The following is a 16,561-nucleotide window of genomic DNA, read 5'->3' on the forward strand; positions in this document are numbered from 1 at the left end:
TATTATGGTTACTGCATACAATATGTACAGCGAAATCAGTATTTAGACAGTAATGGGGGCATCATTGGTAGTGAAGTCTGAATAGCAGCATTCGAACACCCTGCCCAGGTTTAAGGCCTCGATTCAGGAACACATCCTGATTCAGGAACACACTAAAGCACATACCGCAGTGTAAGTATGGGCTTTCCTAAGTCAAGCCTAGAATTTTATTCCAAAGTGACTATTGAAGATTACATTAATTATTAATCTCTTCACTGTTCAGCCAATTAACATTCTACTGAAAATGATGACACATGGTATCGTAACTGCTCTAGTTGGACTGGAGGTGCATCCAGCTACCTGTACCTGGCATGTATAATAGCAGTGAAAAGGTTAGGAGTTTGAATCTGGCCTCCTCATAAAATGTAAAGGGCTACTGTGAACTAGTATAGTGTCAGTTAAAGGGCACATGGAACCTTTGAAGGGAATTCAGGCTTAGCACCATTCATAGAATGTCAGGGTTAGAAGGGACTTCAGGAGGTCATCTAGTCCAACCCCCTACTCAAAGCAGGACCAATCTCCAGACAGATTTTTGCCCCAGATTCCCTAAATGGCCCCTTCAAGGACTGAGCTGACAACCCTGGGTTTAGTAGGCCAATGCTCAAACCACTGAGCTATCCCTCCCCCCTCAAGAGTGAACTTGTGGTATGTATGACAGATCCATTTTTATCCTAACTTGTTTTAAGCTGAGTGGAGGGGGAAAGAGAATTACCTTTACATTCTGAACCTTGATCTACAAGAAGGTAAAGTAACAAGAAAAATCTTACCAGAAACTTGGTAAATTTGCACTCATTCTGTCTTTTTTTTTTTTTTTTCCCCCTCAAGTTTAGTTATAAATCTTATCACAAGCTGATCCAAATGTGTTGCAAAGGAATAATTTCTAAGCTCTTTGCAAACCTGGCTTTTCTCTAGAGGTAGAGACAAGGCGGGGCTGGAGACCACCTGCATTTCTGTTGAGACTTCCACTTCCGCTCTAGTCCATTGTCCAGAAAACAGAAGGGCTGTCATGCCTGATTTTTCAGTCACTGAACACCCACAGATCCCATTGACTTCAGTTGGAGATTTAAATGCTCAGCACCTCGGATAATCAAGCCCAATAGTTTACACACGTGAGTGCACGTGGGTGTGCAGAAGGAGAAGAAATCCCTCCAGATTGAAACTTGGGACACAGTGTCAGCACTAGAGCAAATTGTTGGTGCAAGTGCCTAAAAGAACAGCCAGGTAGATATTAAAATTAAAAAGTGATCTGAGTTTATTACAATCAAATATGTTCTAGGGCCACATTTTGAACCACCAGCCCCACAATTGTGCCCAGAAAACATACGTGCACATAAATTATTGCACTGGCAAAACCTTCGTTTTCTTTTTCTTTTCTTCTTTTTACCCTTTTTCTGTTCCCTTTTATAGAGAATATTTTCTATTAGAGTCACAAATGAGTAACAAACTATTTGTACATGAGACCATTATATATCAAGACAAAGATTAGATTGCATGGGTCAAGCTAAGACCTTTCAAAAAACCCAATAGAACATTGACTAATCTGCTGTGATTCAAGAGAAGGAACAACAAGACCGATCATGCCTCTTTCTTCGAGCCCTGGTATCTAGAGTCAAACTCTGCCGTGCCTAATCAAGCAAAATTTTCATTGAAAATAATTGAAGTTTTCCACAATTATGAATTTGGTTGTAGGGCTCTATAATTAAACCACTCGCAGAATCTTCTTCTCCCACCAATAATGCTTAGCATCTGACTGAACCAACAAAACCCAGGAAGTTCAGAGTCAAAAGCTGAAATCATAACCATAACACAACTGCTTGTGCCTACCAAATTCAAGAGTCTCCAGTGGTGGGGATCTCAGCTATAATTTGCACTCTAATACAGTGCAAAGGAAAAATGGAATTTCAAGCAATACTTTTAATGTCCTAGCTTGTGGTAAATGAGATTCTTTGCATTGTTTAAAGAGAGATTTCCTTATGTCATTTAAGATACTTAAAATCTATCAGAGGGGTAGCCGTGTTAGTTTGGATCTGTAAAAAGCAACAGAGTCCTGTGGCACCTTTAAGACTAACAGATGTATTGGAGCATAAGCTTTCGTGGGTGAATACCCACTTTGTCAGACGCATGACGAAGTGGGTTTTCACCCATGAAAGCTTATGCTCCAATACATCTGTTAGTCTTAAAGGTGCCACAGGACTCTGTTGCTTAGAACAGATTTTGAAATCCCAAAATTTCACGGGCAATGTTTGGGTCCAAGGTTTTAGTTTATCTCCCTGCTGAGATACAAGAAGATGTATAATATCAGCCACTATATTTGGATCTGGATCCTAGTTCAGATTTTAAACATCTCCACGAAATGTGGGTATGTTCAGATCCAAGATTTTGGTTCAGGCCTATCTCTAACACAGATCATTTTTGGAACAGCTGTTAGTGTTATATAGCTCCTTCCATACTAAGAAGCAAGTTTAGGTTTCATTGATGTGGATTATCAGTGGTACCCTATTTTAAACAGTTTTGGTGAAGGTGGACAGGGTTTTATGGAGAAGTCTGTTTGACTCAGGAAGCACAAACAAGTACAAATTGAAGTAAACTAGTGAATTTCAAGAACTCACCACGTTCTCTGTGTTCCCTGTCCCATTGGCAAGCTGGCATTCTTCTGCATGACCATTACAGAAGCAACTTCCCCGGACAATCAGATCATAGATAGCATAGTGGGCAAACCTCTGGGGTTTCTCCAGCAATCCCAAGCCTTGGCAGGGACACTCCTGCCTTTTTAATAAAAGGAGGCGCAGGTTGGTGAGTTTCAGGAGGTCTTGGGCCTCAGGACCATATGGGTCTTCGATCTTGTTGGTTGGAGTTAAGGCACGATAGATCACCTAGGAGGCAAACAGAAAACACATCCCTGAGGAGATGCAGCACCCCTGTATATGTGCAATCCAGACAAACGGGATGCTCAGGAAAGAATAATATTCGCCATTTGGGAGGCTCCTCACAGACTTAGTCATGGTTGACAGGTATGAGGCACCAGGTGGTGGCGGACTGTGACAACTCAGAGGAATACTGGTGTTGTAAATACAATACTGTCCACTTTTCTACACCACTTTCCACCTGAGCATCTCAAAGCATTTAAAAAAAAATACCTTCAGCCTCCCAATACCTCTGTGAGGTAGACAGTCTCACCATTCTAGAGTAGTATAAACTGAGGCACAGGGAGGTAAGGTGATCTGCTCAAAGCCATACAACTGGTCTCTGATAAAGCTGAAAATAGAAGCCAGGAATCATGAGTCAGTCCCCGAAACTAACGACCAGAAAACGCAGCCTGTCACACCACTGTTAAACATTAGGATAAGCAGATCGTTTTAAAGGCTGAGCCAAATTATTAATTAGGAAGGGTGTGAGAGAGAGAGAATCTGCAGTGTTCCAACAGTTCAGATCCAGGAATAAAGGCATCCTATAGCTGCTGGACATAAGAGGCAAGGTTATTGTTTGTTTGGAGTTTCCATGTTGCTGAGAAAGGCTATTCATGTTACAGATTACAGAATCCCAAAGGAGTAATAGTTTTTTTTCTTGGTATCAATGCTCTGATTTTGTGTTTAACAAAGGCTGCAGGAATATGTCCTATTTTAGCTTGGATTCCACTTTGACTCTTCCTCTCTTCAGGATCTTTTCTTTTTATTGTGAGGGTGGGTGGTGGAGATAGAGGGGTGACAGTGAACTAGAGAGCTGGTTGCATTAGTTCCCAGGCTTAGATTCCCTTTATAGATGTGCTGTCTCTGATTTGAGAGCTATTTTCTCCTCTGGCTGAGTTTCGCCATCATAGCAGAGGTACTTGCCCTCGGGGTTCTTTGGCCCTGCTTTATGAGCAGTGACAGTCTCTGTCTGACTAACTCTATCCCTGGAGTGAAAGCTTTGTTTCCATAGGGATTCCCTCTCCCTCTTTCTCTCTCTCTGGATTTTCTTTTTTAGTGGACAGACAAGTTTAAATACTTGCTGTGTGTAAAATATTTCTTCCGTTCCTTTTTGTTTGCAGGGGCCAGAAAAGAGCTGGTGGTTTGTGCCTAATAGATAACTCTGTTGTGTGTCGATGGCACATGGGAGATAAACCCCCTTAAAATAACAGTCAGCTTCCTGTCTCAGTAGCAGACCTACACCTGACAGAGTTATGCCACAGTCCCAGCAGCACATTTCATGCCTTTCCACAGCGTTTTCTATTTTATAACTTTCCCTTTTTTTTATTCTCTTCTTTTATTCTGCAGAGCCAGCCACAAAGTTGGAAATGACCCTGTCTGCTCAGACCAGAGATGTCCACATTCCCTTGTTCAATGGAGCTATGGGCAGATTGCCCAGCCTGTGCAACCCAGGTGCCTACATTCCCCTGATCAATGGAGCCATGATAAAATAGCCTAGTCCTTTCTGCCCAGATGTCCACATTCCCCTGATCAATGGAACCATAAGCAAATGACCCATTCAGTTTAGTCCATGGGCCCAACATTCCCCTGATCGATGGAGCCATAGGTCAATGACCAAATCTCTTTAGAACTGGATCCTACATTTGCTTATCAATGGAGTCATAGGCAAATGACCCAGTCTGATCGATCCAAAGATCAACATTTTTAGACTGATAGAGCCATGTGGGAATATATTGGTGTATTCACTCCTAGTTCTTAATTATACCATGTGCAGACATAATACTTGACACTTCTATAGAGCCTTCCAACATGAAGGGTCTCAAAGCAAGTTATAAATAACATATGAAGCCCTGAAACAACCCTCTGAGGGTCTCTCACACTGGCACAAGGGAGCCGAGGCCCAAAAAAGTTGATCAGTCTGTTTAATCTGTGTTCTCGTCATCCCTGTACAAGCTCCATTCTTCATGCTTACCATCAAGCCACCAGGACACCCGAGAGACCACAAGTTTGAGAGGAAAAAAATATTTTAGTGGCATCTTGCACTGTGACATGTCAGCTGAGGAATACTGACTGGCGTGGGTTTAAGAGCTGGAAGATCTGGATTCTAGTCCCAGCTCTGCCACTGACCTCCTGTACAACCATGGGCAAATCATCTAATCTCTCTGTACCTCAGATTCCCTATCTGTAAAATAAGGAATCATAATACTGATCTACATCACAGGGTAGGTTGTGAAGTTTAATTCATTAATGTTTGTGCAAAGATTTGGGATTTTCAATAGAAAAGTGCTATAGAAGGCTCAAAGCAGTATTTTTACTATTATTACATACACCTCTACCCAGATATAACGCGACCCGATATAACACAAATTCGGATATAATGCGGTAAAGTAATGTTCTGGGGGGGTGGGGCTGCGCACGCCAGTGGATCAAAGCAAGTTTAATATAACTCAGTTTCACCTATAACGCGGTAAGATTTTTTTGGCTCCCGAGGACAGCGTTATATCGAGGTAGAGGTGTATCTTGAATCATATTTAAATCTGAGGGAAATAGAAGTGCATTGGCATATGCTAGCAATAAATTTGGCCCTGTGTAGTGTAATATTAGCAATCTTTTTATATATTAGTGTAAGCCACATTTTTCAGGTAGTGATTTGGGTATCCAGTTAATTGCCCATCCTCTCCAGATATTAATAGGTATCCTATGTAGCAGTGAGTTCTTTAGGCTGAAAGAACGGCTACAGGGTGCTAAGCTCTCACTACTGTTCTGCCTGCTGTCATGAAGGTGTTTTGCATTTCCTTTCTTAACCTGCCAGCTTGGAAAATACTTGAACTCCTTGTGGATTTATTATTTTGCAAATATTTTCATTTCAGGCCTTGCATCTCTTCAGGGGAGTTGCTTTGACGTTTCCAAATCCTCTTAGAGCTCCGAGTACCTACCCATCAGCAGAGATGTTAATAGCCTTGGAAGTCCCATGGCCTCCATTTACGGAACAGCAATATTCCGTTCCATTTGAGACACAAGAATTTGCTTACATGATTAATTCATGATGTACGTCTGCTTTTTAGAATAAGCTCAATGGTGAGATTAATTGTTTATCCCAGTCTCTCCCAAAGAAAGATTTTTACAACATTAAAACCTAATTCCAGTGACATAACACAAGTGAACTCATGTATATGTTCTTCCCGGGCTCAGCAATCACGGGCTCCTTGCTAGCCTTCACTATTACAAGAATCACAGAAACTGAAGGCCCCTTCCACACTAGGGAAATTTGCACCGGAGTGCTAACGTAGACATGTTGCACTAATGCAAAGTGGAGTTTGAAGTGGTGTGACTTACTCTGCAGTAAGTCAAAGAAGAGCAAGTCTTGCTTGACACTGGTGCAGTGTGTCATTAAGGGTTTGCACAGGTGTCTGGAGTGAGTCACCTGAATGCATGCCCCATTTTGCACTGGTGGAGCACACCTACATTAGTGTTTGATTCCGTTTAGCTACACCAGTGCAAATTTCTCTAGTGTACACAGAGCCTGAGTTTCAGGTTCTTCAATCCATCACACTGCCTGGAGGAGAACCATGGTCCTTGAAACCCTGAAGATAAAATCTGCTAGAAATGAATGATTGTGTAGTGTAATTACTGTTTCTTTGTTGCCTATTATTATTTTTTTTTTTCCTGACCCTGCTTATATTTTATTATTGTTTTATCATTAGTTGATCAATTGTTTTTTTATATACGTTATGATGAAGGCCAGTAGGCATAATATAAAATACTGGTATTTATCAGGTGGGATCTGACATCCCATCTGATATATGCTTCCAGGAATAATTTATTAATAAATACAACAGTCTACTAAAAATGTTTTTGCTAAAAAAAGAGATGATAAAATTGTATTTATTTGTTTTCATTCCATCGGAAGGAACGCTGCCCTAGTTAGAAGTCAAATATATCCAATGATTGTATATATCGCTTGTGTGCTGTATATAGATTTTTTTTGTGACTTAGGAAGACACTAAAGTCATTTCAATTAGTTACTCATTTCATAGGTATGAGGAACTACAAAAAAAGAGGCAAGGTGTTCTTGTGGCTAAAGAAAAGTCTGCGGAGATCTGGGTTTTATTCAAAGCCCTGACGTAGACATCCTGCATGGCCTTAGGCAAGTCACTTAGAGACTGCTCCTGTTTAAATCCATGGGAACTTTCCCAGTGACATCAATGACCTCAATCACTGCATGCTTCAGTTTATCCACTGGTAAAATGGGGATAGGAACCCTTAGCTCCTTTACAGGAGGGTGAGGGGATTAATTCATTAATGTATGTAAAGTGATTTGAGATTCCCAGATGGAAGATTAAGTGAAAAATATTAATTTTAACTATTATCATTATTTTTTAAAAGGTGGCCATCTAAATAATGTCTGTGCTGGTGGTTTGAAAGATCACTAGATTAGAAGTGGATCTAAGGCTTAATAAACTTATAATGCCCTGGGCCATGGAAAGAGACAGTCTACACTGAAAGCTCTCAATCAATTTCTGATGCTCTGAGATCTGACCTTATCATTAGTTTACAGGGCTGGATTGTGCATTCTGAATTGTACGAGGCAGATTCTTGTCATACAAAGAGACATTTGACTTTTACATTTTGTTTACCTTACGGAAAACTTGATTTGCTTATTAGCTTTCCCTGGGTCAGTTGCAAGTTTGGCATCCCGACAACGTTCCTGGAAAAGGGTCAGGAGAATGTAATAAACAAGTAATGGTGTTGTTCCTATTATTCTGATGCCAATTCTTGATCGGGATGATTCAAAGATGGCTTCCCAGTATGTGACATTCATCAGAAGGATATTCTATTCTATTTAAATCCACCAACGTGGTATCTGAGCCTTTCTGCTACCACACTTTCTGCCCTACATTTTTGAGTACCTTTCCCCAACATTAGTGTGTAGGTTTAGTGAGAGTTGTCTGTGCATATCTAAAGGACAGAGTCTTCTTCTCAATGGTCATTATAGATCCCACCCTGATAAATGCTGAGCTACTCCCATTTTCCATTGAATTTGATGGGAGTTGAGGGCTCTCAGCATCTCCTTAGAGGCTCTCAACATCTTATGGAAATAGATTGTAAGTCCTGAGTTACCCTTATGACCAGAAACTGAAATTGTAGCTGAAAGCTTAGTAAGGATTTTCGTGCTTAAGTGCAGATCTGCTATGGAGTGCCCATTCGTCACCTGAGTTCCCCCTCCCGCTCACACTTCTAATTTTCATCAGTCATTCAGCCATGATTCATAAAGATGGACATTATCCTTAGGGTGACCAGATGCCCTGATTTTATAGGGACAGGCCCGATATTTGGGGCTTTGTCTTATATAGGTGCTTATTAACCCCCCACCCCATCCCGATTTTTTACACTTGCTCTCTGGTCACCCTAATTATCCTGGTCTGCCCTGACCATCCTAATAGCCAGGAAGTTAGCAGAATCCAGTTCAAAACTAATCAAGACAGCCATCTTTAGGGGATGTATTTTTCTGTTCACCAGCTGGCACAGCATCATAGTGGATGATATTTTATCTCCAGTCAAGAGGGTCATCTTCATTCCAGAGACAATGTCTCAGATTTTTGATTTCTTGCCATTCACTGAATCCATGTTTTGCTTCTCCACTCTTGAGGCAGATAATTTTGTTTTTTTAACATGATCTCCTAGCCTGCAGTAGTCAGAAAAGATGTGGACACAACAAAAGCTCCCCTCATAGCCTCAGGTCAAGGAATATGAGTCACGCGTGCAGGGCAGTTCCTATGCATGCTCTCCTACAAAAGAAGATCCTTGTGCAGAACAAAAAATGGATATTGCAAATCATCGCTAAGATATGCTGATCACGTTGCATGCAATTGGCTTAATGAGGACAATAATGTCCCTGCACTCAAAGCATGCCCATCAGAAAGAAGCCATAATAAAAACTTCCATCAATCCAAAATGTTCTTCAGTAGTAGGTTGCTTGCAAGTTGATTTAGTTCTGAAGGGTGTAATAAGCATTTTCACCTCTCAAATTTTCCTACCCTTTAACAGATGTTATATGATCAATCTAATGGAACTACAGTGCTAAATGCATTATTCCATCCTGCAATGCAAGAGTGTTCTTTGTCCTGTTTCAGAACATCATTAGAAAAACACATCATTAGAAACACACAGAAATTCCAGTTTTCTTTTTAGCTATTTGAGCATCTCATTGATTTGCAGAACAGGTTTGCTCCAAATCCACTGCATTTCCATCCTTTCACTATGGACAGTAAAACTATGGAGCAATTAAAAAACAAAATATGGCAGTTTATTAAATAAAATCTATGCATTTAATTTTTGTTTTGCACCTATGATCCCGTTAAACCCAGCTACAAAGTGACATCTTGGGTTAGTTCTATGCTTTCCAGCGCAGTGAGGGGGGCTGATACCTCTTCAACTTACATTTGCTTTGGGCTATCTCAGTGATCAAATCTTCCATTCAACATCCAGCCTTATCATCAGTATGGCGGCTCCGTTTTGGATTCAGAATATCCAAAACATTTCTCCTAAATTCATCTCATACCTATGCAGGGCAATCCAAACAGTATGTCAGAGCAGCCGTCTGCTGCTGGTGGTTGCTGTTGCTGGTTGGTGGTAGAGTAATGCACAGTCTTAGAGGAATTATTCATTGCTTAGAGGTCAGAAGGCAATGGGAAAGGACCCTGTGTGATGAAGGAAAAACTATTTCACTAGGACGGTGGTGAAGAACTGGAATGGGTTACCTAGGGAGGTGGTGGAATCTCCATCCTTAGAGGTTTTTAAGCCCGGTTTGACAAAGCCCTGGCTGGGATGATTTAGTTGGGGTTGGTCCTGCTTTGAGAAGGGGGTTGGACTAGATGACCTCCTGAGGTCTCTTCCAGCCCTAATCTTCTATGATTCTATAAAAGTTAGAGACAGACAATACTGAAATGTCAATCAACTCCCTTCCTTCTCCCCCCGCCCAAACTTTTGTGGTTTAGATATAATAATATAATTTCATTATATAAAGCAATGCTGTGCCATCATCTAGAATACTATGTTCAGTTCCAGTCCCCCTTCTCAAAAAGGATGTAGCAGAAATAGAGGAGGTCTAAAGATAGGCAGTGAGAATGAATAGAGGTGATGTTTAGTCTCCGTGATCCATTTTGTCTTTGGCCCTTCTGCTGAGACTACCAGCAAGGTGTCAAGTGGTGTTGAATTAGCACTTGTCCCATGTTTTGCAGGATCATCCCAGTTTCTTCAAATCAGTCCCACATCCTGCAAGGAAGGACTGCAGGATAATTGAAATGTCCCAAAACTTGCCCCAGGCCTATACAACATCATGATCTTGCAACACTTCATCAGGACCTGAGGCCATTTCCATAAGGCCATCACACTGCAACGCAACATGATGTTTCCTCTTAAGGCAACGAGTGTTTTCTGAAACCCAAACTGCAAACACCTGTGTGATGGTTTCTGTGATGTGGACGCCTGTCTGCTAGGAACTGGACTGAGAACAATGAAACTCATTTCACACTGGCTGCCAAACAGCAATCAAAAAGTAACAACGTCCAGTCGTGGTTAGATTGGATCTGATGACCTAGGCTGGATTCTGATGGGAAAGGCACCATTGCCCATCACCAACACTGCTTCTTCTCTACCTTTCCTATGCAAAACTTCTTGAAAGATTTCTGAAGAACCAATCTGCAGAACAGAGATCTAATGGAAATCTAAGCTGCCACTGTCTTGGTGATCATAGTAATACATAGAAAACCACAGAGCAGTTAATAAATTATCTTCTGCATGGAGTTAAAAACAAAAACCATGTAAATTATCCACCAGGCTAATAACTTCTCATATAAAGAGATTTTTTTTCTCAATCGAGACTTGAAAAAAGAAGTGGCAGCTTCTCCAAGCTTTTATATAACAGCGTGAGGATGAGAAATCTATTTGGTATCTGCTGCCCGGCATGTCAGGAAGTGCAGAAATAATGCTAGAAAAACAGAGTGTTTTTCTGGCTAGTTTACAAGGTGCCAGACAAATATCCCTGACATGGCTCATTATAAACCTGGTCAGAATGGGTTGCCCCTGGCTCTCTGCAGTTCATAAAACAGGGAGGCAGGCCCCCAGACTGTCCCCTCTCTGCCCCAGTTGTTTCTTCCAGGTTCAAGTCACCCTCAGACACAATCCCTATGTCTCTTTAAGCTTGTCCTCCAGAGAAGTGAAGCCTGGCAGTGTTATCCACTTGTTTATTCTGCCGGCGTTAACTGCTTCCCGCCAATGTGCCTCTGCATTTTCTCTCCTCTCCTCAAGTTAAACTAAATGCTGAACAGACAGCCCTAGTCAAAACATTTGGGCACTTGCCTTCAAGAGTGACTAATCCCTCGTCGAATCCTTTCCAGCTGGAAGTTGGAAGAATCCACGGATCACGCTCAGCTCGGTTTGCTATGCCTGCTGCAGATCTCCTGGACATTTCACTAGACCATTCGACTCTGTCCCTTGCACCTCAGCTATTAGGGGGCTTGATCTTGCAGAAAGATGAGCAATCCCATTTGTCATTGACTTCAATGCTTTGTTGAATCAGACCCTTAAATAGCTGCTGATGCCTCATTGAAAATCTTGTAAATTATTAACATATCCACATATTGCAGGTAAAGAGAGGGCTCTTCCATCTTTTATTTAAGGGCATTTGCTTGAACATAGTTTCCCCTGCTTAAAGGGGCACCAAAATGCAAGTTCACCTAGGGTGCCATTTTCCCTAAGGCTGGCCCTGCTTAAGAGATCACCTGGGCCTGCTGCTTATCCCTCTGTGGAGCCCTTAACATTGTCAGTTCACTAATCGTTGTGATGCCACAAGTAGATTATGGTGGCAAGTGGGAGGAATAAGCAATGGGTCCAAATCTTGCAGCCCTGACCTCTCTGTCCCTAATCAGGAAATACTATGATTGTAGTCAATGAGAGTTTTGCCTGAGAAAGGACTGAGCAAATATTGTGCATGGCTATCCCTCTTCCCACCCCTTTGCAGCACTGTCTTCTTCTTTCTGGACTCTGAACAGGACCCTCTGTGGGTCAGGGATCTGTATGTCCAGGTACGCTACGCGCACATAACCCTGTCCCCTGCACTGGTCCCTATAAAGGAGCACTGAGTTCTGAGAGGATTCCCCCATGTAATGCAGAGCCTCCTCTGGGGTAGCAGTTACCCAGGGAGTTTCTAGCAGTGTTGCTCCATTGCAGTTAGAGGGGGCAGAGACCCGGGGCCTCCATGGTGATGGCTCTGCCCCATGTTTGAGCAAATTGGTGCTTGTGAAGCAGAGAGCTGCACCCCCTTACACCAGGTCTGAATTTGACCCTCACCGTGTTTTTTTTAATAGGAATACTTAAAGATCTGTTAGCTTAAAAGTGACATCTTTGCCAAACAGACAGCACGGGGCACTTCCATACCCAAGGGGGTCACCGTGGTTTAGACAATGAAGAGTGTACAGGTCTTCCAAGCAAGGCACATTTCACACGTTGCCTAGGAACCAGTTACCTTAGGCCTGGTCTACACTAGGCTTTTATGTCGACTTTAGCGCCGTTATATCGAATTAACCCTGCACCCGTCCACACCAGGAAGCCATTTAGTTCGACATAAAGCTCTCTTTAAATCGATTTCTGTAATCCTCCCCAACGAGAGGAGTAGCGCTAAATTCGACATGGCCATATCGAATTAGGCTAGGTGTGGATGGAAATCGACGGTAATAGCTCCGGGAGCTATCCCACAGTGCACCACTCTGTTGACGCTCTGGACAGCAGTCCGAGCTCGGATGCTCTGACCAGCCACACCCCCGGGAAAATTTGAATTCATTTTCATTTTCCTGTCTGGGCAGTTTGAATCTCAGTTCCTCTTTGGACATCGAGGGGAGCTCAGCAGCAGTGGCAACTATGCAGAGCTCTCCAGCAGAGATGGCCGTGCAATCCAATAGAAAGAGGGCCCCAGCATGGACTGATCGGGAAGTCTTGGATCTCATCGCAGTGTGGGGCGATGAGTCCGTGCTTTCAGAGCTGCGCTCCAAAAGAAGGAATGCTAAGATCTACGAGAAGATCTCCAAAGCCATGGCAGAGAGAGGCTACAGGCGGGATGCAACGCAGTGCCGCGTGAAAATCAAGGAGCTGAGACAAGGCTACCAAAAAACCAAAGAGGCTAACGGACGCTCCGGATCCCAGCCCCACACATCCCGTTTCTACGAGGCACTGCATTCCATCCTGGGAGCGGCCGCCACCACTACCCCACCCCTGACCGTGGACTCCGAGGATGGGATCATGTCGGACATGACAGCGGACGGGGAAGATGAAGAAGGAGATGAGGAGGACGAGGCAGTCGACAGCGCTGGCACCGCTGATTTCCCCGACAGCCAGGAGCTCTTCATCACCCTTACCGAGATCCCCTACCAACCGTCCCCATCCCTTACCCCGGACACAGAATCAGGGGACGGATCAAGCAGTAAGTGCTGTAAACATGTAAACATTTATTTAAAACAGAACGGTAATATTTATACTATTAACAATGTATATTTATAAAAGTGCTGTAAACTAGTAAAAAAATAATCAGGTACAAAACAGGAATATTTACAAAGGTAACAAATGGGTTTTGCATGATTTCTCTGTCTTAGGCTCTTCTCAATTTAGTCCCAAGTATTTTAAAAAAATTTCACAATGTCCGTTACTACATGATTCCCAGGCCCAAGACGCTCCACTCCAAAGTCCCAGTGCACCTACGCGAAAATCCGGTCAATGTGGCCGGGGATCGACGAGAAATCCTCGTAGGAGAACTCCTCGTAGGTCTCGTGGAGGTAGAGCTCAAGCCTGTTGATCAGGTTCCGGGGTAGGGCGATCTTAGTGGGCCCTCCGTGGTAGCAGACATGTCCCCTCCATGCCACAATCAGGTACTCGGGGATCATGGCCCGACATAGCATGGCGGCATACGGCCCCGGTTTCTGCATGCTTTCCCGCAGCATGCGTTCTCTCTGGGTGTCCGGGATCCTCAGGAGGGTGATGTCGCTCATGACGCCCTGCTTTGAATTAGGGAGGGGACTGTTAGTATTGGGACTGCTTTACAGCCACGCGGTGGAGGGAGAGGGGCAGCATACAGGGATCTTTCCCTGGGACAGCCGCGAGGGGGTGGGACAGGGGCAGAGTTGATGCTGTCCTGATTGCTGGCAGCAGAGACTGGCATTGCTTTCAATGTGAAAGGAGGCCAGTGCTACTGCTGGAGTTTTAAGCAGCCACAAGTCTGCGGCTTACCATTATTGCCCGCTCCAGAAGTTCAGGTCTCCAGCCACAGTTCTCTGAACACTCCAAGACCTCCGCAAGTCCACAGGCACTGAAGGCGACGGCCGAAAATTCGACCTTGTCCTGAGTGCGCATGTGAGAGGTTCAGTGCATGGTCTTGTTCACAGAGAAAGACTAGGTTCTTTGTATACAATTTCATTTATCTGTCTCAGGAATTCACTCCCTTTTTAAAATTCACACAGACACATCTGCGACTGTCTCCCAACCCAGCCTGTCAGCACACTCCCAGAGGCTAGCGCAGATTAGGCGGAGGAAGAAGAAGACGCGTGAAGACATGTTCACAGAACTAATGGGCTGCTCCCGAGCCCAGGCAGCCCAGCAGACACAGTGGAGGGAGAACTTGTCACAAATGCACCGAGCAGTCATGGAACGGGAGGAGAGGTGGCGTCAGGAGGACCAACAGGCTACTGAAAAGCTGCTTGGACTAATGAGGGAGCAAACGGACACGCTCCGGCGCCTTGTGGATGTTCTGCAAGACCGGAGGCAGGAGGACAGAGCCCCGCTGCAGTCTATCTGTAACCGCCCTCACCCGCCACCAAGTCCCACACCACCCTCACCCAAAGTCCAAAGAAGGAGGGGCGCCAAGGGCCGTTAAAACTTTCAATCAACCCCTGCAGACTGCTCTAGCAGTAGAAGGCTGACATTCCCCAAAATTTCATAAGTCCTTTCCTACCCACCTCACACAAGCCCCCGTCCAAGTTTCACCCCCCACGTTTCATGTCTGGTTCGCAATAAAATGTTTGTTTCTGTTCATTACTGTTTCAGTCAGGTTCTTTTGAGGGAGAGTCTGTCTGGAGGGGGGGAAGGGGCTTGGTAATTGGACAGGACAGTCACCTTTAGCAGGGTACAGAGGCGGTGTCAGGTCCAGCATCAGGACACATACACAGTGCAGTCACTGGTTACCCTGGTCAGTCTGGGAGGTGCTTTTCATGTTTTGGGGGGGGGGGTTGCTCTGTGACTTTGTGGCGGGGGAGGGCAGTTACAGATCTTATGCAGCGGTCCTTATCCTGGCTCACAGATCCACGCAGCAGGGGATCTGTAACCCTACCCCCCCTGCCAGAAAGTCACATAGCCGACACATACACACAGTCCCCCCCAGGAGTGCTGGCAGGCTCCATTGAAATAACCAGTCCACCAGTGCGGAGCCTGTCATTCCGGGAGTTTAGAAGTATCATTTGCATCAGAACACTAAACCCGCCCCCCGCCACAGTCTGCGTCCCCGGTTTAAAATATTCCCGCGAAAACAGCAATACAGACAACGGTGTTCATTAAAAAATCGAAATGATTTTATTTTTTGGGAAGGGGAAGGGGGTGAAGGTTGTATGTAACTGGAGAGGATAGTCAAAATGGACTGGGTAAAGAAACGGGGGCAGGTTCAGCTTTTCTGTCCACAAACTGAAAAGTCACTGGTTGCCCTGCTCACTCAGGAACCTAGCTTTCAAAGCCTCCCGGATGCACAGGGCGTCCCGCTGGGATCTTCTAATGGCCCGGCTGTCTGGCTGGACGTAATCAGCAGCCAGGCTATTTGCCTCTAGCTCCCACCCCGCCATAAAGGTCTCCCCCTTGCTCTCACACAGATTGTGGAGCACACAGCCAGCTGCAATAACGATGGGGATATTGGTTTCACTGAGATCACAGCGAGTGAGTAAGCTTCTCCATCTCCCTTTGAGACGGCCAAAAGCACACTCCACCACCATTCTGCACTTGCTCAGCCGGTAGTTGAACAGTTCTTTTTCTGTGTCCAGGGCGCCAGTATAGGGCTTCATGAGCCAGGGCATTAGCGGGTAGGCTGGGTCCCCGAGGATGACTGTAGGCATCTCCACATCCCCAAGAGTTATTTTGTGGTCTGGGAAGTAAATACCTTCCTGCAGCCGTCTAAACAGACCAGAGTTCCTGAACACGCGAGCGTCATGAACCTTGCCCGGCCATCCGACGTAGATGTTTGTAAACCGTCCCCGATGGTCCACCAGTGCTTGCAGCACCATTGAAAAGTAGCCCTTTCTATTGATGTACTGGCTGGCCTGGTGGTCCGGTCCCAGGATAGGGATGTGAGTCCCATCTATAGCCCCACCGCAGTTTGGGAATCCCATCGCGGCAAAGCCATCTATGATGACCTGCGCGTTTCCCAGGGTCACTACCTTTGGGAGCAGTACCTTGACGATTGCCTTGGCTACTTGCATGACAACAACCCCCACGGTAGATTTGCCCACACCAAAGTGGTTCGCGACTGACCGGTAGCTGTCCGGCGTTGCAAGCTTCCAGAGGGCTATGGCCACTCGCTTCTGGACAGT

The 16,561-nt window shown here is 44.6% G+C and overlaps 1 protein-coding gene across 1 annotated transcript in view; it reads right to left on the minus strand.

The window, feature by feature from the left end:
- The window catches only part of LOC112111898 (netrin-4-like), a 67,022-nt gene that overhangs the window by 36,219 nt on the left and 14,242 nt on the right, over window positions 1-16,561 (minus strand). Inside the window, exon 3 of the mRNA XM_024207544.1 lies at window positions 2,649-2,912. Within this exon, the coding sequence (XP_024063312.1) occupies window positions 2,649-2,912 (264 nt within the window). The remainder of the gene's footprint in view (window positions 1-2,648; window positions 2,913-16,561) is intronic.

This window comes from Terrapene carolina, unplaced genomic scaffold (assembly GCF_002925995.2).
Source record: "Terrapene carolina triunguis isolate 2854851 unplaced genomic scaffold, T_m_triunguis-2.0 Scaffold89, whole genome shotgun sequence".
Classification (NCBI taxonomy): Eukaryota; Metazoa; Chordata; order Testudines; family Emydidae; genus Terrapene; species Terrapene triunguis.